The sequence below is a fragment of the Phyllobates terribilis genome, unplaced genomic scaffold, assembly GCF_046119375.1.
Source record: "Phyllobates terribilis strain yellow unplaced genomic scaffold, ASM4611937v1 Scaffold_5__5_contigs__length_657084704, whole genome shotgun sequence".
NCBI classification, from domain to species: domain Eukaryota; kingdom Metazoa; phylum Chordata; class Amphibia; order Anura; family Dendrobatidae; genus Phyllobates; species Phyllobates terribilis.
The window spans coordinates 506,789,598-506,812,607 of record NW_027362765.1 but is presented as its reverse complement, the minus strand read 5'-3'; the positions used below and the strand labels follow the sequence as shown (position 1 = coordinate 506,812,607).

At 41.6% G+C, this 23,010-nt stretch overlaps 1 protein-coding gene across 2 annotated transcripts in view; it reads left to right on the top strand.

Annotated features, from left to right (window-relative positions):
* The first annotated feature begins 6,510 nt into the window (after positions 1–6,510).
* CCAR1 (cell division cycle and apoptosis regulator 1) overlaps positions 6,511–23,010 on the top strand; it is a 49,027-nt gene continuing 32,527 nt past the window's right edge. For both annotated transcript variants that reach the window (XM_073685624.1, XM_073685623.1), the window contains exons 1-2: positions 6,511–6,662; positions 12,769–12,883. In XM_073685624.1, the coding sequence (XP_073541725.1) occupies positions 12,808–12,883 (76 nt within the window). In that variant the 5' untranslated portion in view covers positions 6,511–6,662; positions 12,769–12,807. The remainder of the gene's footprint in view (positions 6,663–12,768; positions 12,884–23,010) is intronic.

The window sequence follows — 23,010 nt, the reverse complement described above, 5'->3', positions numbered from 1 at the left end:
GTCAAAAATGATTTTTTTACACTGTTATATAATTTATGTATTTTTACACTGTTATATATTTTATGGATTTGGGCAAAATTCTTTTTTTTCCTGAGTAATGAAACTTACATTTTTGTTGTCGCTTTATGTAATATAAAAAATTCCCCTTATCGCTGATTGTTCATTTTTGCCAGAATGTGATTCTTGCCATTTGTCCACACTTCTGTCCGCAGCACCAACATTGTGAAGGGTGGGCGGAGCTCCGCGGGGAGAGGAGTAAAAGAGCGCCCCCGACAGTCACCATAATGTAAAACACAGAAGGGACAAATTAGTACAGGAATGTCTAAGATCACTGGAGAACACTGCTGTTATAATTTACGCCACTTTTGTGATGTCAACTCTGATGATTCTGTCGGCTGCTCCATCACTGGCTGAGACTTGTGGACACACAGGAAAATTGTAATTCTACCAAAACTGAACAATCAGAGCTGTGTGTAATTTTTGAAAGAAAAAGCTCACTTTATTTGTTAAAAAAAAAATTCAAAGTGGCCGAGCTTTCTCCCTCTCACCCTTCATTAAAGGGGATATCCGCTCCTGTCGTTCAGCTGCCTCTGCTGACGTCACGTAGACAGAGCGGAGGCTTCTTTTCCGCTCCACTGTGTTGACAGGGCGAGACTGACAACGTCATTCTGATTGACAGCTGGATTCCCACTGTCTAACTGGGGGAGAAGACTGTCAATCAGAATGAGTCGGACATCACCCTCTGCCCCATCAGCAGAGGCAGCTGAATCCCCGACAGGAACGGTCTGTGACTGCTCTGTGCTGGGGAAGAACGGCGCAGGGCACAACAGGCAGGTAAGTAGCAATTACCTGCCTGTTAGTGCTTAGATACATTTTTTGTTTTTCATACAGTCCCAGATATCCCCTTTAATGAAGGGTGAGAGGGAGAAAGCTCGGCCACTTTGTGAATTTTTTTTTTAATTAATAAAGTGAGTTTTTTTTATTATCACTTTCTGCAATATAAAAAATTACACATAGCTCTGATTCTTCAGTTTTGATAGAATTCTAATTTTCCTGTATGTCCACAAGTCTCAGCCAGTGACGGAGCAGCCGACAGAATCATCAGAATGTACAGCACAAAAGTGGCGTAAATTATAACAGCAGTGTTCTCCAGTGACCTTAGACATTCCTGTAATAATTTGTCACTTCTGTGTTGTACATTATGATGACTGTTGGGGGCGCTCTTTTACGCCTCTCCCCGCAGAGCTCCGCCCACTCTTCACAATGTCGGTGCTGCGTACAGGACTGTGGACAAATGAGAAGAGTCACATTCTGGCAAAACTGAACAATCAGCGATAAGGGGCTTTATGTAATATGTTTCATTAATCAGGAAAAAAAGGATTTTGCCCAAATCCATAAAATATATAACAGTGTAAAAATACATAAATTATATAACAGTGTAAAAAAATCATTTTTGACTTGTGATGTTTGCTCCATTAAAAACATGAGCAATTGCATAAAAAAGCATAAGAAGAACATTACAAAGCCAGTAGAGGCGACTACACACCAGTGAGTATGAGGATCTTGGAATCAACTACGAGCTAGTGGTGTCAGTGCTGAACATTGGAGGGGATTTTTGGAGACCCTCACTCCAGCAACTCCAGCGGTGCTGCCTATGACTGAATGAGAGAATCACACCCCTATGACTGAATACAAGCAGGGAGGACAAAGTGTATATAAAGTTATAAAATCATTATACTACCACCAATTTTAATGAAAAAAAGCTTGTTAGTGATGCACATTGCATCACTAACAAAGCAATAGGGGCAGTGTACATAGCAACTAGGATGTGACAGGTTCCCTTTAAGGCATTTTTATTACTTACTGCGAAGTGAAAAGTTTACATACATTTCATTAGTATTTGGTACCATTGCCCTTAAACTGAATGACTTGGGTCAAACGTTTGGGATATCCTTCCACAAGCTTCTCACAATAGTTGGTTGGAATTTGGGCCCATTCCTCCTGACAAAACTGGTGTAAGTAATCCAGGTTTGTAGGTCGCCTAGCTCGCACCTTCCTTTTCAGCTTTGCCCATAAATTTCCAATAGGATTGAGATGAGGGCTTTGTGATGGCCACTCCAAAACATTGACTTTGTTATCTTTAAGCCCCTTTGTTACCATTTTGGCAGTATGCTTCGGGTTATTGTCCATTTGGAAGACCCATTTCCGCCCAAGCTTTAACTTCCTGGCTGATGTCTTTAGATGTTGCTTCAATATTGCCACATAATCTTTTCGCATGATGCCATCTATTTTGTGAAGTGCACAAATCCCTCCTGCACCAAAACAACCCCACAACGTGATGCTGCCACCACCATGTTTCACAGTTGGGATGGTGTTTTTAGGCTTCCAAGCTTCTCCCTTTTTCCGCCAAAAGTAACGATGGTCATTATGCCCAAAAAGTTAAATTTTTGTTTCATCAGACCACAGGACATGTCTCCAAAAATTAAGGTCTTTGTTCCTGTGTGCATTTGCAAACATTAATCTGGCTTTTTTATGTTTCTTTTGGAGTAATAGCTTCTTCCTGGCAGAGTGGACTTTCAGCCCATGTTGATACAGTACTCGTTTCATTGTGGATATTGACACAATCTTACCAGATTCCGCCATCATCTTCACAAGGTCTTTTGCTTTTGTCCTTAGGTTGATATGCACATGTCGGACCAAAGCACATTCATCTCTGGGACACAGAACCCATCTCCTTCCTGAGTGGTATGACGGCTGGACATTCTCATCTTGTTTGTACTTGCGTATAATTGTTTGTACAGATGAACAAGGCACCTTCAGGTATCTTAAAATTATACCCAAGGATGAACCAGACTTGTGCAAGTCCACAATTCTCTTCCTGTTATCTTGGCTGATTTCTTCAAACTTTCTAATGATGCTACACAAAGAAGCAGTTTCAGCGGTGCATTAAAATACATCCACAGGTGTGTCTCTAATTAACTCATATGTTGCCAAAAAAACTATCAGAAGCTTCCACACCCGTGACATCATCTTATAGACAGTTCGGAATTGTTTAAAGGCATAGTAATCTTAGTGTATGCAAACTTTAGACTTTGCATTAATAATAAAAAATGCATTAAAACATTCTCTCTCTCTCATTATTCTAACATTTAGCAAATATGAAATATTATGGTAATCCTAATTGACCTAAAACGGGAAAGGTTTATTCTGATTTCATGTCAGATATTGAGAAAAACAAGCATATGTGTCTTTTTACATAGTGTATGTAAACTTCTGGTTTCAACTGTATAATTTTTCAAGCGCTGCTCACCTCTCATTTGCTGGTGCAGTCATGTTGAGACAGGAGCTGTACTGTGTGAGCAGCTCGTCACATAGAGCTCTCTGCATCTATCCCATGTACCAGCACAGTATCCCCAATGCAGAGTGGTGTACATAATGACACACAGCTCTGTTCTCCTCCCCTGCACAGTAAATTGCTGGCATTCAGATCTGTGACATGGTCAGACACGAGACTTTCCAGATCACACAAAGAAAGCTAGTTTTTGGTGGTTTACTTTTTCCCCTGCATGTCATATAGGGGGGAAAGTAACCCCACCCCTAAAAAAAGAATCTCTGCTAACGACTACTAGTTTATAATAAAAATTAGCACATAAAATTTACAAGTTAATATCTTTGCATGCGGAGAGAAGATCTTCAGCCACTTCATCACGATGTGGCCAGTTTAGCACATAAAATGTGGTGCATGAACTTAGATAATTCCTTTCAGACCCCTTCACTTTATTCAATTCTGCCTATTTATTCATATTCTACCACCGATCTCTGGGAATTTTTCATCTCCTTGATAAGAATGTGTCTCATATAAGATTTAAATAAGCTGCCTGTTATGTAAGGTAATCCTCGTGGTCCTCACAAATGTCCCCTCCTTTCTCTCCTTTCCTCTTTGGTGTGTATTTATTGTTGACAGTTCATACAATGTTCAATATCTGTTTCTTATGGTTTTGGCAATTAATATAAATGTTTATATAACATTGGTTTCTAACTTCTGCTTATAGATTGTCTACTCCGATTGTTGCTTTATGATGCGTCCCTTTTTTTCTGTATTTGATAAAATCAATAAAAATCCTGAATGATGAAAAAAATGTGGTGCATGGCCCTGTTTAATTAAGAGCTAAAGTTTTTCCTTGAGGATAGAGCCAAGTTTGCACAGGGAGATTTATCTTTTAGGATTGCTACCTTCAATAGGGGGCACACTAGTCCCTGCTCTATTACTCTGTGAAGAGGAGACTGCAGAGTTTACACTAGCATTTCATTTTTATGCATTTGGATTGTGACTAAATGCATTTTTATCAAAATCAATAAAATACAAATGGATGATTACTGCATCACTGGGCTCCGTGAACAAATTCTGTGAAGACACATTCTTTGTAGTCCTCTGGTATTTCATCTTTATGTGCATGCAGGTGCATCTCACTAAATTAGAATATCATCAAAAAGTTCATTTATTTCAGTTCTTCAATACAAAAAGTGAAACTCATATTATATAGAGTCATTACAAACAGAGTGATCTATTTCAAGTGTTTATTTCTGTTAATGTTGGTGATTATGACTTACAGCCAATGAAAACACAAAAATCATTATCTCAGTAAATTAGAATACTTTATAACAACAGCTTGAAAAATGTTTTTAAAATCCAAAATGTTGGCCTACTAAAATGTATGTTCAGTAAGTGCACTCAATACTTGGTCGGGGCTCCTTTTGCATCAATTACTGCATCAATGCGGTGTGGCATGGAGGCGATCAGCCTGTGGCACTGCTGAGGTGTTATGGAAGCCCAGGTTGCTTTGATACCAGCCTTCAGCTCGTCTGCATTGTTGGGTCTGGTGTCTCTCATCTTCCTCTTGACAATATCCTATAGATTCTCTATGGTGTTCTATGGGGTTAAGGTTAGGCGAGTTTGCTGGCCAATCAAGCACAGTGATACTGTTGTTTGTAAACCAGGTATTGGTACTTTTGGCAGTGTGGACAGGTGCCAAGTCCTGCTGGAGAATGAAATTTCCATCTCCAAAAAGCTTGTCGACAGAGGGAAGCATGAAGTGCTCTAAAATTTCCTGGTAGACGGCTGCGCTGACTTTGGTCTTGATAAAACACAGTGGACCTACACCAGCAGATGACATGGCTCCCCAAACCATCACTGATTGTGGAAACTTCACACTAGGCTTCAAGCAGCTTGGATTGTGGCCTCTGCACTCTTCCTCCAGACTCTGGGACCTTGATTTCCAAATGAAAATTGGAATTCTGGGAACTTGTGGAGTGTGTCAATGACTCCCTTCTGGACATCTGTCAAGTCAGCTGTCTTCCCCATGATTGTGGAGCCTACTGAAATACTCTAAGGGACTTTTTTAAGCGCTTAGGAAGCCTTTGCAGGTGTTTTTTGTTAATTATTTTAATTTACTGAGATAATGACTTTTGTGTTTTCATTGGCTGTAAGCCATAATCATCAACATTAACAGAAATAAACGCTTGAAATAGATCACTGTTTGTAATGACTCTATATATGAGCTTAACTTTTTGTGTTGAAGAACTGAAACAAATTAACATTTTGATGAAATTCTAATTTAGTGAGATGCACCTGTATATATTCCTATAACCTGACAGAGCGCAGTAGACGAAGCAATCGCTTCCTATAACCTGACAGTGCAGTAGATGAAGCAATCGCTTCCTATAACCTGACAGTGCAGTAGATGAAGCAATCGCTTCCTATAACCTGCCAGCGCAGTAGATGAAGCAGTTCTTTCTGCCATATAAAGTTAATTAGGAAAATGTTCAATACTTAAACATGTATTTTTAGTACATTTCTCAGAGAGCCCCTTTTGTTGTATGCGGCCTCCAGATACCTATGATGAATTTCACATGCACTGAGCGTGTTATAGTCATAGACTTTGTACCATCAGATCGTGTTATTTACAATCACGTCTGCTGTTTCTGTATTTTCTTTCTTTACATATCTGATTCATTATTTTCCTGTATATATTTCGTAGGCTGTGAGTGAACACAGTCATGTGACAGTCCGTTGGCCCATTATCATGCAGGGCCCTATCTGCCGGTGACTGACATAAACGTTTGCTTTCCTCTGTAGTTAGAGGCATTGGTTCTCTACACTGATGCCACTTTCTTCTGTGACCTTTCCCTACTCTGTGCTGACGGCTGATAAATTTGAAGTCCCTACATTGTGCCCTCAAGAGTAAGTTTATCAACAAAATGGCTGACAGGAACTTCGCCACTAATTCTACTACTTCAGCACTAATCTTCAACGGTTCTTATTGGACAGAGCAGTGAGTGAGGGAAGATACACGGCACGCTGACAGGACTGCCATTCAGCATCACACAACCACCTCCCCTCAGAACCACCGCTGTAATGGCAACTGCGTAATAACCGCAGCCATTTTATAAACTTTGTCTGTGCGAGGTGACGCAATGACGCACGCTTCTACGTCACATACCACGTGCGCTGTTGTGTACGGAAAGAACACTGTACGGACGGTATCCACGGCGTGACGTCGCTGCGTGCTGTAGCTGGAAGGCTGCGCGCATGCGTATTCGGGCTTTCACGGCAGACCGGGCACAAATACCATGGAGTCGGTGTCAGTGTGCAGCAGCTCAGGGTGAGTGTGTGTTAGCGGCGGTTTGTATGCGGTTTTACAGCTGCATTAATGAGCTCTAGCATTCGCTCACACATAGACTCTAGTGCTCGTGTGACATTGCAAGCTCCTTTCCCCTTTTCCATGTGGATATTTGTGCTGTGTGTAGTTTGTGTGAATATAAGACAATGTTGCACGAACTCTCCCACTGATCAGCAGTTTTATTGGGAGCAATTAACCCGTTCTGTTCCCTTTAAATTAACTAATGCGCAGATATTTTGCAAATTTGCTTAGTTATCTTGCCTTGAAATCCACATCTTAGTGTTACATCATCCAGGAGAGACAGATCGCTAATACACATCACACTATTATCTTACGTATATAGCGCCAACATATACTGCAGTGCTGTACACACTGTCATCACTGTCCCCATCGGGGCTCACAGTCTATATTCCCTGTCTTTGGAGTGTGCGAGGAAACTGGAGAACCCAGAGGAAACCCATGCAAACACAGGGAGAACATACAAACTCCTTGCAGATGTTGTCCTTGGTGGGATTTGAACCCTGGATCCCAGTGCTGCAGATTCCACCCAATAATCAGTGCAACTCTTATATACAATTATTGGACTTATTCATATCCAACCATTTTTATCTTAGTTTCAATATAAAACTTTTACTTTTTAAAAACTATTAACTGCCTGATTGTATGAATTTCTATCAGATACAATGGTGCGTCAGTCATCCTGATTTTTTTCGGTCACTGGGGGAGCTGTCATTCTTGCTGTCCCCTTTTGTTTTGTTGCATTACTGCCATAATGATGGCCTCCGGTCTGTAGGACGCGATGCTCTGCATACAGCTCTGTATGGTCGGCTCACTGTATATGGATGGATTATTGTAGGTCACAACAGTAACAGACATCTTCTGTATGCTGGTTACATTGTTCTTCAGTTTACTTTATACACATTGTTATGAATGGGGAATGGACTTGTTATTCCCTGAGGATCATAACTGTGTGGAATTTCTTGTGTGGTTTGGGGTTTCTGACAAACCCCAGATGAGGAGATAGAGTTCACTCTGTTCGTGTCTTCGCAGCCTGTGTACTTTTTTTTAAGGCCTTATTCACACACAAGTAATTTTATCATAAGAGAAAAAAAGACCGAGCTTCATCAGAGATTGGTCAGAGTTTCATCAGTTAGGTGTTTTTCTCATTAGTGAAAAAAAAAAAAAACATTCTCCATCTTCGCCTATGAGTCAGTGAAAAATGGGCCAAATTCTGCCAGATTGTTTTTTCACTGACTCATAGACTTGCTTTGCCGATTTTGAGCTGACACTCTGATCCTTATCGGACAGGTCTCCGGAATCTTACACCGACCACTTGGTCCGAGGATAAAAATCTGACATGTGAACAGCCCCATAGACCGTCATAGTTGTGAAATAGACAGATGGCACTCATACTTGAAAAACTGATGTGTGAATGAGCCTTAAAAGTGTCAGTCTGTTCTGACATAACTATAAAGCATTGGAAACAGACAATGAAAAAAATGCCCGCAGGGTTAGTATGTCGAGATAGATGAGTTATGAAGGTCTGGTACAAGGCTGCCCTTAGACAGTTGTGCTGAAGCTGGCACAACCCCAATGAGGGTATGAGAGAAACATATTGCTGGATGTGGTCGCTACCAGTGTCCAAGCTTCAGAGTTGGGCGCGGCAAATCTTCTGGGATGAATGAAGCTTTGAAGAAGTAGAAGGGTATAGGATACCCCTCAACAGGAACAGATGACCAGCTGAGGATGCAAGAATTTGGTGAAGATCCCTCATTGACAAGTTCTCAATGGATACATCGCGTTTCGAAGCTAAGGTGCCTCTTTAGACGTAAGGCTGGAATCAGACAAGCGTATAGCATCGGATGTGATATGCTAATGACCCTCGGCTCCAGATCTGCTGTGAGCGTGAGCCGAGTGTCAGTGCTCTGTGCTCCGATCCTCTCACAGGTGAAAGTAATTCCTCTATTTCTGGCGTCTGCAGTAATCGCATTGCACTTGGATGACATCTGACTTGTATGGGTGCGAGTGAGCCGAGTCTCGCTGCCAAAAGCAGCATACTGCAATTGTTCTCTCAATGCAAATCAGCATGAGAAAATAATTGCAGATCTTAGCTGCCCCATAGAGTCACATTGGGCCGAGTGTTTTATCGCATAGCACTTGGCTAGTTTGTACGGTTGTGTGATCTCGGCCTAACAGACACTTATTCCTATACAGATGGGCACAGAAACGTGGTGGTCTGCTCTTCTGTGCTGAAATGATGAACTCTTTCAGGAAAGAAAAAAACACAGAGTTCACATAGACTGCAATGACCAGAAAAGAGTTTATTTCCCAGTCTGGGTTTCCTGTGAATCCCATTTTTAAGTGGAATTTAGGTGGATTCCTTGATTGCACTGCAGAAATGCAGTGTGAACAGGGCCTATAGCTGACCATAACCACATGCTATTCCGTTCTGCTAAATGACTCTGTACCCATCCACTAGGGTCTCCTCCGGTGTTTGCTTTATGAACCGTCCCCATTACTGTACAGCTGCAGCCTCCTTAATAACTCTCTTTAGAGCTGGTTCATACCTGAAATCCCAATGTCCACACCTAACCATACACGCCTTGGTTAATGAGTCGGGCTCGATGAAGGGCATTGTTCAAAGTCATCTGCCAGCCGCTGCTGGGTTCAGTTAGGAAATAGTTCCATGTAACTTGTAAAGCATTCATACCATGTAGAAGACACTGAGTTATGCTGCAGATTTCTGCAGAATTATCAGCACTCGAACATTGTGGGAGGAAGAAGATTTCTTTCTTGGACATACAGTAACCATTATCTGCATCATCACACTCAGGACTGAGTTGACACCAAAAAAACAGAGGGGTCATACAATCTAGTCAAGGGAGGAATTCCATGCATATGAACATCAGATACGCAGCACTATCTGCCTGCGAAAGCTGGTCTCCCGGCATAAGCCTGCAGCTGTTGTACACTCAAACACGTGGCTGTGTACAGTGTAAGTCACCTATGTTTTAGGATACGTGTACGAGGCGCACATACTTAGCGTATTTTCTGGATTGAAAATCTCCTGTGTATTCCAGTAGCAGTACAGTGTAACCTCTTGCACCAGCTATGGAGAATAGTTGCTCCAGAAATTAATCGGTGCTGTGGATTTGAAATCTGCAGCGTGTCAATTTTTGCTCTGTATGTAACTGCAGACGTTATTATTTGTAATGCAAAGGACAAAATGTGGCTTAAGTGACGGCAGAAATGTCCCATATGTATATATCTGTCAGTGGGATTAACCCTCCTAAGATGCAGGTCATAGAAAGTTGAATAAAATGATACCATGAAATCTGTGATCTGCTGTCTTATTCTGGAGAAATCCATATTTTTCATAATATGTAAATAAGCTGTTCTTGGCAAAGGGGCAAACATAGATCTCCCCAAGAAGCTCCCTCCAGAGATTTTTAAATGAATGAAATGAAAGGGGGAGTTACCAGTGTGAGACATGTAGGTCATAAGAGTAGACTGTCAGTCATTACATGTCTCACACTGGTAACTCCCTCTTTTATTTAAAATAAGCTCTGAATGTAGATTCTCATGCAGATCTATGTCCAGCCCATAGATCTTAACAGTTTATATACATATTATGAAAAATATTCTAACGAAAACGACCACGATCCAAAGCCCAAATCTCATAAAAATATCTTTATTAAATCCATGTATAAAAATTCAAATACAGATACTTGGTGCACAGGTGGTGCAGACAACATACAATGTATAAAATTACATCACGATATGGGACATGCAAGATCCGTTCTGTGAAACCCATATAAGGCTATGTAGCCATATGTACCAAACACTAAGTATATAGCAGGTATACCATGTGATCACTCCCACGCCCCCTGAAGAAGGCAGCGCCGAAACGCGCGTTGGGGTGGACGTATGGTCGGTCTGTGAGCCCGGGTATCCTGTGTTCTTGTGCCTTGGTATGGAGCTACTTATTTATCTATCCACAAACATGCAAATGTATACATTGTTAGTCGAGGATCAGTAGGATACACGTGGTATCAGTATTATTAGCCATACCCTTGACACATTAACGGTAACTTCTTTGACAGTGATCACATGGTATACCTGCTATATACTTAGTGTTTGGTACATATGGCTACATAGCCTTATATGGGTTTCACAGAACGGATCTTGCATGTCCCATATCGTGATGCAATTTTATACATTGTATGTTGTCTGCACCACCTGTGCACCAAGTATATGTATTTGAATTTTTATACATGGATTTAATAAAGATATTTTTATGAGATTTGGGCTTTGGATCGTGGTCGTTTCGTTTGAATATGTAATATTTGCGATTAAACCTTAATACTACAGTATCCATAGGTGCTATTTACTTTGTCACTGATTGAATACTATGGATTTGCATCAGTTGAAAACTCTAATAATGTATTATGAAAAATGTGGATTTCGCTGTAATAAGACATCGGATCACAGATATCAAGGTATCGTTGTATTCAGCTTTCTATGACTTACATGCCCATATGCACTTCTTAGGAGGGTTCATCCTACTGACAGATTCCCTTTAAATAGAGAATCTGTATTTTTGTAATTTTCATCATGTTTGTAAAACAAAACAAACTTGATGCAGAAATACTACACTGGTTTTACTTTCCTGATCTGGTGGGAAATTCTGCTACATGGAGCTTTCTATTGTGAATTCTTTCTTGAGGTCACAGCAGGTTTCTCTGGCTTTCTGCACTGACCCTGGACCATTGCATAGTAAGGCTATGCTCACACGTTGCGTTTCTGTTGTTTTATTTATGCAAATTAAAAGCTGCGTTTTTACAGTATCAGCAAAAGTTTTGAGATTTCAGAAATCTCATGCACGCTGAAGCCCTGCTATGTGTAGCACAGGCGATCAGATGAGCGCAGCTTCTAGTCTCCCATGGAGACTAATGAAGCCGGTGAAATGTTAAAAAATATTCAAATCACCCCCCTTTCGCCCTATTCAAAATAAAGCAATCAAAAAATAATCATTAAATACAAAATATTCAGAATTGGCCAATCTATCAATATATAAAAATAATTAATCCGATCGGTAAACGGCGTAACGAGAAAAAAAATCAAAACACCAGAATTATGGTGTTTTGGTCTTCGCAACATTGCAATAAAATGAAATAATGGGCGATCAAAACATCATATCTACCCCCACTGAAGTCTGGAATTGAACATTTTTTTGCAATTTCACTGCACTTGGAATTTTTTTCCTCATTTTCCAGTGCACTATATGGTAAAATCAATGGTGTCGTGCAAAAGTACAACTTGTCCCGCAAAAACAAGCTCTCACATGGCCATATTGACAGAAAAATAAAGTTATGGCTCCGGGAAGAAGAGGAGCAAAAAAACAGAAAAACCCAAGGTGGTGAAGGGTTTAATATTCTATGGGGCGGAGGATGGAGGTGCTGGAGTTCCATTGAAATTACCGTTATCCATGGAACCTTATGAGCACCAACTGCCATCTCCTATCTCCGTAATAGGAAAGACAGATTTTTTCCCCTGAATTGAAAATATTGAGACTAAATGGTCAGATCATGAGAAGGAAGCAGTTTATTCTTTCCATGTGTACTATTGATTTTCTGAATAAATAAATAAATACGGTGATTACTCTTTTTAGTGCACATGCACACGTTCAGTATATGGTCAGTATTTTATCTTAGTATTTGTAAGCCAAAACCAGGAGTGGAACAATCAGAGGAAAAGTATAATAGAAACACGTCACCACTTCTGTATTTATCACCCACTCCTGGTTTTGGCTTACAAATACTGATGTAAAATATTGACCAAATACTAAACGTGTGAATGTGGCTTTAGACACATTTTCTGACTTTCACAAATGATGATTCTTCATCAAAGGTCAGTTAAAGAAAATTTGTCTGGTATCTTAAGAGTGTGTTCTAGTTAAGTGTTAATCTTTGATGAATATTCTCCAGTTTTCTGTTACTCTAATTTCCTTTTTTTGCATGGTTTGCAATGTGCCAGGTTTTCTTTAAGCTTCCAGTGTGATAAATGTAAATGTTTTGCTTCCTTTCAGGTTGCAGGCATAATCCCCGTCTGACGCTGTCCATTCACCATGGCTCAGTTTGGAGGACAGAAGACCCCTCCTCCATGGGCCACTCAATTTACAGCAACTGCAGTATCACAGCCAGGTAAGGCTTCTGGCCGCTCCTCGTGGACGGACTGATCGTGTCGCCCTATTTATATTTGGCATTTAAATTAAGTTGCCAAGCACACATACCGGGATCATATCCAATCTGCAATACATTGAAGTATAGGAATATGTCTCCCTTGGCTGCAGCCGTTAGTTACATTCGTAGGCTGACTAATACGATTCTAAATGCAGACTATAAGTAAATGTAAAGTGCTATCACCAAGACCTTTCCTGATTTATGTCTGTTTTATATTAAAGGGATTGTCCACCTTTCTTTAGGGACATTCTTTTTCTTTTCAAATACTTAAATGCATGTATATGAGAGTAAATAAAAACATTTTTGCAATTTTGGTTTCATTACAAAATTTGCACCATTTGGCTTTTAAGGGCTCTTTTGTTTCCTTGCACGTACAACATTGATGTGGTCATAAATCAGCTGAGAGGAGCTCAGAAAAAATAGATACGTTTCAAGCTCCCTGTCAGAATATTATAGGCACAGTCGACATCACTGTATGCTGCACTGTCGACGTGATGCAGCGCAGCAGCCAATACCAGAGAGTCGGTGCAGCGGCAGAGACTGGTTTGGACCGGGGGAGGGTGAGTTTAGGATCTTTGTTTTTTTTTATAGCAAAAAAAGATTTTCTGAAAGGCAACAACCCCTTTAATTCTGCAGCAAGCAATATACAGTGTAACATACAAGCCATGAAAGGCAAACTTTGCGAAATTTGAACTGAAATCCAAATGCAAAAATAATTTAAGCCCCAAATATATGCATTTAAGTAAAAATGTCTACAAAGGTGGACATCCCCTTAACTAAGGCTTTTGCTTCAATTTTGTGATTTATTATTATTAGTCATTTTTAGAGCACCATTGATTCCATCCCGCTGTACATATGAAAGTGGGTTTACATATAAAATCTAAATTACACTGAATAAACTAATAGTGACAGATTGGTACAGAGGTGGGAGGGCTTACAATCTAAAGGGTAATGGGGAAGGAGACAGCAGGTTAGGCGGTTGTGGCTGCTCCGGCGGCGGGGGTCTGTGCAGGCTGTAGCGAGGCGGCGGGGGTCTGTGCAGGCTGTAGCGAGGCGGTGGTGGGGGTCTGTGCAGGCTGTAAGCTTTCTTGAAGAGACGGGTTTTCAGAAGTTCCTTCTGAAGCTTCCGAATTTGGAGGATAAACGAACGTGTTGGGGCACAGAATTACAGAGGATGTGGGATGCTCGGAAGAAGTCTTGCATGTGATTGGGTGAGGAACGTGTGATTGTGGAGGAGAGAAGGAGGTCTTGGGAGTACGTGTGGGAAGATATCGGGAGATAGGTACGTAGAGGACAGACTATGGACAGCCTTGTAGGTCAATGTTAGTAGTTTGAAATGGATACATTGGGGAAGTGGATGCCAATGAAGGGATTTGCAGAGCGGAGAAGCAGAGGAATAGCGAGTAGACAGATGGATTCATCGGGCAGCAGTTAAGATGGATTGGAGAGGTGCGAGAGTGTTGGCTGTGAGGCCACAGAGCAGGATATTGCATCTTGTAGAGGGAGCAAATTGAATAACAGAAGTACAAGTGCTTCTCACTAAATTAGAATATCATCGAAAAGTTAATTTATTTCAGTTCTTCAATACAAAAAGTGAATCTCATATATTATATAGAGTCCTTACAAACAGAGTGATCTATTTCAAGTGTTTATTTCTGTTAATGTTGATGATTATGGCTCACAGCCAATGAAAACACAAAAGTCATTATGTCATTAAATTAGAGTACCGTATTTTTCGGACTATAAGACGCACCGGACCATAAGACGCACCTAGGTTTTAGAGAAGGAAAATAAAAAAAATAAAAATTTAAGCCAAAAATGTGTTCATGATGCACTTTTAAGGGGGAGGGAGTCTTCTGCTTACACTGGTATAGGGGTAATGTCCCCCAATTCTGACAATATCCCCCATCCTGGTATATATGCCCCTCCCTTCCTTTTATACGTGGTCCCCATCCCCATCCTGGTATGCATGGCACCCCTCATCCCTGTCCTGATATGCATGGCACCCCTCATCCCTGTCCTGATATGCATGGCACCCCTCATCCCTGTCCTGATATGCATGGCACCCCTCATCCCTGTCCTGATATGCATGGCACCCCTCATCCCTGTCCTGGTATGCATGGCACCCCTCATCCTTATCCTGGTATGCATAGCACCCCTAATCCCTATCCTAGTATGCATGGCACCCCTAATCCCCATCCTGGTATGCATGGCACCCCTAATCCCCATCCTGGTATGCATGGCACAGCAATCCCCATCCTGGTATGCATGGCACAGCAATCCCTGTCCTGGTATGCATGGCACCCCTCATCCCTGTCCTGGTATGCATGGCACCCCTCATCCCTGTCCTGGTATGCATGGCACCCCTCATGCCTGTCCTGGTATGCATGGCACCCCTCATGCCTGTCCTGGTATGCATGGCACCCCTCATGCCTGTCCTGGTATGCATGGCACCCCTCATGCCTGTCCTGGTATGCATGGCACCCCTCATGCCTGTCCTGGTATGCATGGCACCTCTCATCCTTATCCTAGTATGCATGGTCCCCCTAATCCCCATCATGCTGCACATAAAAAAAAAATAAACACTCCTACTCACCTTTCTTCTGTCCTCCAGCGCTGCGTCCTGTCTGCCCGCACTGATCTCTCCATGTGAGCCTCGCATGAGGTCACTGCCATGCGCGGCTCACAAGGAGAGATCAGCTGCCGGAAGTCACTGCTCCCCACGCCGGGAGCAGTGACTTCACTCTCCTTCATAGCCGGCACACAGCGTAGCCGCGCTGCGGCTCCTGCTGCTGCCGGGCTATCACGTATGCCCGCTCATTAAAGGGCATGAATATTCACCCCCTCCCCACGCCCATGGGCGTGGAGAGAGGTTGAATATTCATGCCCTTTAACAGCTATCACAGGCGATTCCGGCAGCAGCAGGAGCCGCTCTGCAGCTACACTGTGTGCTGCTATTAAGGAGCATGAATATTCAGTGTTCCCCTTAAGGAGCAGTGAATATTCATTTTCTTTAGCAGCGGGGACAGTGTAGGCTACAGCAGGCGGCTGCTGCCTCCTGTGCCCCGCTCCTCCACCGCTACCGCTCCCCCCACACCCCACATATATATATACACCCCCCCCAACATTCGGACCCCTCATTTTCCTCCAAAATTTTGTAGGAAAAAAGTGCGTCTTATAGTCCGAAAAATACGGTAATTATCTAAAAACACCTGCAAAGGCTTCCTAATCGTTTAAAAAGGTCAGTTTCAGTAGGCTCCACAATCATGGGGAAGATTGCTGACTTGACAGATGTCAAGAAGGCAGTCATTGACACACTCCACAAGGAGGGTAAGCCACAAAAGGTCATTGCTAAAGAAGCTGACCATTCAAAAAGGTGCACAAGCAACCGGGATAACCGCAGCCTTGAAAGGATTGTCAAGAAAAGGCCATTCAAAAATTTTGGGGAGATTCACAAGGAGTGGACTGCTGCTGGAGTCAGTGCTTCAAGAACCATCACACACAGACGTATCCAGGACATGGGCTACAAGTGTCGCATTCCTTGTGTCAAGCCACTCATGACCAATACACAACGCCGGAAGTGTCTTACCTGGGCCAAGGAGAAAAAGACCTAAACTGTTGCTCAGTGGTCCAAGGTGTTGTTTTCAGATGAAAGTAAATTTTGCATTTCATTTGGAAATCAAGGTCCCGGAGTCTGGAGGAAGAGTGGAGAGGCCACAATCCAAGCTGCTTGAGGTCTTGTGTGAAGTTTCCACAATCAGTGATGGTTTGGGGAGCTATGTCATCTGCTGGTGTAGGTCCACTCTATTTTATCAAGACCAAGGTCAGCGCAGCCGTCTACCAGGAAATTTTAGAGCACTTCATGCTTCCTCTGCCGACAAGCTTTTTGGAGATGGAAATTTCATTCTCCAGCAGGACTTGGCACCTGTCCACACTGCCAAAAGTACCAATACCTGGTTTACAAGCAACAGTATCACTGTGCTTGATTGGCCAGCAAACTCGCCTGACCTTAACCTCATAGACAATCTATGGTATCGTCAAGAGGAAGATGAGAGACACCAGACCCAACAATGCAGACAAGCTGAAGGCTGCTATCAAAGCAACCTGGGCTTCCATAACACCTCAGCAGTGCCACAGGCTGATCGCCTCCATGCCACGCCACATTGATGCAGTAATTGATGCAAAAGGAGTCCGACCAAGTATTGAGGGCATTTACTGAACATACATTTCATACATTTCGGATTTTTAAAAACATTTTTCAAGCTGTTGTTATAAAGTATTCTAATTTACTGAGATAATGACTTTTGTTTTTTCATTGGCTGTAAGTCATAATCATCAACATTAACAGAAATAAACACTTGAAATAGATCACTGTTTGTGATGACTCTATATAATGAGTTTCCCTTTTTGTATTGAAGAACTGAAATAAATTAACTTTTTGATGATATTCTAATTTAGTGAGAAGCACTTGTCCCAAGCAGCATGATATAGTGACAGGATCTCTGATTACATTAAATGGTCACTGTTATTTCAACAAATTTTGCATCAATCAGTAGTATAAGTGAATAAAAGAAAAACCTTTGTAATTTTATCTTTTCGGAGAAGTATGCTTCTTTCTCCACTTTCACTTTTTTCCCTCCAATCTGTTTCCTGAACTTATGATCCACTTTGAAAAACAGCTCAAATCCATTTTGTTCAAAACAAGCAAGACCTACTGCCAGCACAGTGAGGTGTCAGGTTACAGGTCATATTAAACTCTATTTAGAGAGAGAGGAGAAGTGAGGAGCACGCGGCACAGTAAGAGATCAGGCAGATCAAGCTGCTACTTTTATCAAATTTATTTCACTTAAGTTCTGGATTCATAGCTACACTGCTCAGTACTGCCAAACAATTTCTTCCTGCTACTTTGCAGTGTGCTACAGAGGAAGAGGAGCAGGAATCCATCTCTTTGTACTCTGTATTGGATACATCACAGGAGCTAGTCTCCATCAACCAGTTCAGAAAGATTTGGAATTTAGGGATGGAGTGTGGTGTGGGTTACAGTGGTGAAAATGCAGGATACATGTGATGTAATCTCTAGAAATAGAGCTATTCTTCGTGTACACACACATGAAAGCCTATTCTGAAAAGTTGCCTGAAATGACAGATACACTTTTAAATGTTTTATTGTATAGGATGTTGACAGAATTCCGTATTATTATGTGCTTGCTCAGGGAGAAGTGTCTGCTGGGCCGCTCCGCTCTGGCTTCTCACTGTCCAGCCTTGCTTGGTTGGTATTTCTTTTCCTGCACTCAGACAAGGAGAGAACTGTCAAGCGGAGTTTCAATAATTTCTCATACAGATAAGCCTGACTTGGTGCTCACTGCAAACGCCCCAAACGAAAAATAAAACCACTCTATGTAGAGTGTACAATAATTTTCTATAAAGTTTAAAAGGATTTTATGGGAATAGCATTTTTTCCCCATCAACCAGCATTTAGTTAAAATAATAAAAAAAAGCTGTTAACCACCTTCCTTTAGTCTCATGATGTTTCTCCACCACTGCTTTTGTGATTGTTTACAGGCTGCAATAGTAACATTAAATCTACAGCAAATATCACCGTTGCAGCCAATCACTGGGATCTGCGGCTGTGCTGATGTCACGAGCTGGTGAGTATGTATTTGACATCACTGCAGCCTGTAAACACTTGCTTGAGCAGTGGCGGAGAGGCAGCACTGGACCAGGAAGGGAAATTCAGTAACTGACTTTATTACTTTAGTTATTTTATTATTTTTAATAACTTAATTAGTGATGATCGAGCATGCTCAGGTAAGGGGTTATTCGAGCACGCTCAGGTGCTAAACGAGTATCTTCGGCGTGCTCGAAAAATAGGTTTGAGATGCAAGTTGTGTGTCTGTTCGACAGCTGCACCACATGCAGGGATTGCCTGTTTGTTAGGCAATCCCTGCATGTGTTGCAGCTGTCGAACAGACACGCGACTTGCATCTCAAACCTATTTTTCAAGCACGCCGAAGATATTAGGTTAGCACCTGAGCGTGCTCGAATAACCCCTTACCTGAGCACGCTCGATCATCACGCTTAACCAAGCACTGACAGATGGTGTGAAAAAAAATAAAATAAATATATATTCCCGGAAAACCCCATTAATCAGCTAATGACCAAGCTCCATAGATTTATGTTGCTTGGTCCTGGGCTTTTACCATGTACCATTGCAAATTTACGGTGAAGGGTTAAAGCTCCTGCATTTTGAGCAGTTCAGTCCGTGCCTGCCAGACACAGCGAGAAGACAGAAGCGGTTTATTACCACTGCTTGGTCTTTTGCCATATATATGGCACTCATAAAGTGCTATGCAGAAAACAGCTTCTGACGCTTCTGGAGGACCTTGGGAATAACATGACTGTTGGGTCTCCGCCAGCTTTTTCCTATAGATACCCAAATTACAATGGGGGGAAAAAACGTTCCCCAGAGATCTTTTATAATCTCTTGGTGAACAAATTATGTAAAAAAAAGAAAACAAAAGAATTAAGTCCCCATGACAAAATGTGAAAATAAAAATCCTTTTTCTATTTGTGCTTTGAAGAAAAATTCTATAAACTATGCAATAAGCTTTGTGTGCTAAAAATATTATAATTTATCCCACATAAAACAAAGCGTCATGCCGCCATGTCAATAAAAAAAAATATGGCTGCTGAAAGGGGATAGGAAAAATTGGCTGGTCAATAAATCCCATGCAGGCCTGGTCACTAGGGGGTTAACAATAACTGGCTGCACTTCTTTAACAGAATAAAAATGAATATATGTGAAACCAGTCGTAAAATACTGCTAAAAAGAAAAATGCTCCCTCTGTCAGACTGTATTGTACAGAAGAATGCAGACGAGGCCGGTCCTCAAATTCTCTGTTTGCCTCGTTGAGTTACATTTTTAGAGGGGAGATTTCCCTTTTCTGCACAGTTGACACAGTTATTATTATCTGCCATAATGAAAAATGTAATTAAAGTAGGCAGCTTCAGTACGTAAAGTCATATCCCTTAATTATAAGCTAAAAATATCAGTGTAATTATATGTGTTACTGGCAAGCGCTGTGAAGTGAATACCTTCAGTGCTAATCTAAAGGAACACTGTGCACGTGTAAGACAGCTCTAAAAAGCTCAGGATGCAGAAAATCTACATAGTGCGTGGGGCACATATATATGCTGCGGCTAGGTTAGTAAAATTGTATTTGTAGAATGTGAAGAAAGAAGCCCTTCCATGAGCATTTCCAACTTTTAGTCCCTTTATGTGCCAATCTACTTATGAGTTACCGCATTCTCTTTACCTGCCAAATGCTGGGCCTCGTCTCTGCCACACCTGATTCACGCATCGTCTTCTGTGTGCACAGACAGTCACTTTTTCATTGCATTACTATGAGCCTCATATCAAGGGATCTCAGACACCTCTAGCCACAGCTTCCTCCCTGAAAACAAAAGGATGGGCTGCTGAAATTCCAGCGGTCCTTCTCTCCTCAATATCATCTGTTGGGGGAAATTAAGTAGGCTCCAATTAATGTTGAACCCGCCGATCTCCATAGAACCGGCTGAACGTCTACTTTTATCTAATATCTATGGGGGCCTTTCATCCTCTGATCACCCAAAGAGTGACTCTATCATGATCACAGGGGGCTGCCAAACGAAACAGTGTCTCTGTTCACACATTGTTTTTTTCAGCATTTTTTTTTCTGCAGCAAAACCTGATCTCTTGCCAGGAAGGTTTGTTCAGGATTTTGCTTGTTTTTTTGCTGCGTTTTTCAGGATCCCAAAGTTCAGCTTTGTTTTCACCACAGTAGCATGAACACAGGTCACTAGTGTTGAGCGAGTATGTACTGTTAACCCGTTCGCCGAGTATGCTCGGGCCGAGCTCCGAGTATTTACTGCTGCTCGGTGATCAGGTTGAATCACTCCCGTGTACATGATTTGCGACTGTTTGACAGTTTTAATACATGTATACATTCTGTGTAAGGAATGTCTATTTCTTATACATTCCTCACATGTATTAAAGCTGTCAAACAGTTGCAAATCATGCACACGGGAGCGATTCAAACATATCACCGAGCAGCTGTAACTACTTGGTGCTCGACCCGAGCATACTCGCCGAAGAACATAGTCGCTCAACAATACAGGTCACCAATGCAAGACATAGGCAGGGCATTGAGTTTGTAGGACATTATTTATTTTCACACTATGGGGTCTACCATTAAATTGCTCAGGGATTGTTCAATTTCACATGTCCATGGGCCACAGGCATTGTTCAATCTTACACTTAGCTCAGCCAATGTTTACACTCTACACATCACTAATTTAATTAAACTGTACTATCCACACTGCCATCTCAGGAGACAAAGACAAGATGGTAAAATCGCAAAAATAAATGAGTTTCACATACGGCTCCAAGCGTTTTTTCAGTGTTTTTTCACCACCCATTACTTCCAATGGGTGAAAAACACTGAAAGAAGTGACATGCTCTATTGTGCAAAAAAAAAACATGCAAAGCACAAAATATTGATCTAACAAAAACCAAAGTGTGTGCATGAGATTTCTCTCTCTTTCTCGCTCTCTCTTTGCATCCGAACACTAAAACAGACTTCCCGGAGAAGTCCGGGTTCGGAATTCAGCACCAGACACCTGTCCAGCACGAACCCCAAACTTTACAGTTCGGGTTCGCTCATCTCTACTTTTGTGCTCTTACCTCTGAAGATTTAGAAAGGACCCTAAGTCTTTCTGTAGACTTGTGGAATGTATGCATCGACCGACACCGACCTTAAAACTACTGCTAATCGGCTACATGCAGGTCAATCGGTGGTCATTTAATGGTCTGTTTACTCAGGCAGACCACTCTTCTATGCAAACAGAACAATCTGTACTACAATTATTCTGTGCGCATTAAAACATTATTATTGGCAGCACATATCCTGTTTACACACTACAATGTGCTGCCGAGAATAATATATAAGCATGCTTAAAATTCATCTCCCTTTTTGCTCATTTGATGGTTGATCAGCAGCCTGTTCAAAATGGTTAATAATCTGAGAAACGAGTGTTGTCGGGGAAAATACCATTTTTCCAGCATGTATTTATATAGTATGTTAATATACAAATCACCCATTAATTTATTTGTACAGCAGGCTGCACCAAAACATACAACTTCTCTTGCAAAAAAAACAAGGTATCGTACAGCCACCTAATTGGGGAAAAAAAATTATGGCTGCTGACATGTAAAAAGTCAAAAAATGAAGAAACATGACTGATCGTACAGAACAGCACAGCATGGTGTTATGGGGTTAAGTAAACGTGAAAATGTTCTTGTGACAGTTGTCAGTGCTGGATATCCAGAGAGGACCTGAAGATTATAGCGGCACAAACATGAATGTGTTAAAGAATATTCCCTGCTGAATTCTTCATCAGTCAGCACTTATCTCATGGCCACAGATGCGCCTCGCTGACGAGATTTATGAGTGTTCACTGGTAAGGGGGAACAGGTTTTGTGACACTAATATTCTGTAGTATAGTGTCAGAGAACCGTACTTGACACCGGAACATTATTGGTTGGCATTAAATAAATGGATTTGTTTAACTGTTTCCAGCTTCCAGTGACTCTAGATTTTGCCGGTTCACTCCCTATGTCAGTATATTGTACAGTCCCTGGTATCAGGCAGCTTTGGCACAATGGGGCCTTCGATTTTGGTTTGCCGCATGCTCCATAAATGCTCGAGCAATTTTAAAGAGGATGTGTCACCAGGTCAAAAGTGGCCAGTTTTTTCTCTTTATTATATTTCCACTGCTCCCGTGAGTATTCTGATATTTTCCTTTTTAGCACCCGCCATACGGATCCAGCGATATGGGCCTTTTTATATGACTTTTTCTGGTCTTTACTAAAGGGGCGTGGTTCACAGTGTACTAACACAGAGCCCTATAAAAACACGCCCCCAGAGAATCATGCCAGCATCTGATCCATGAAATAAAAAGGCCCCATATTTCTGGAACCATATTACAGATTTTAAAAAAAGAAAAAAACTGAATACTGTGGGAAGTAGAGGGAATAAAATAAGAGCAAA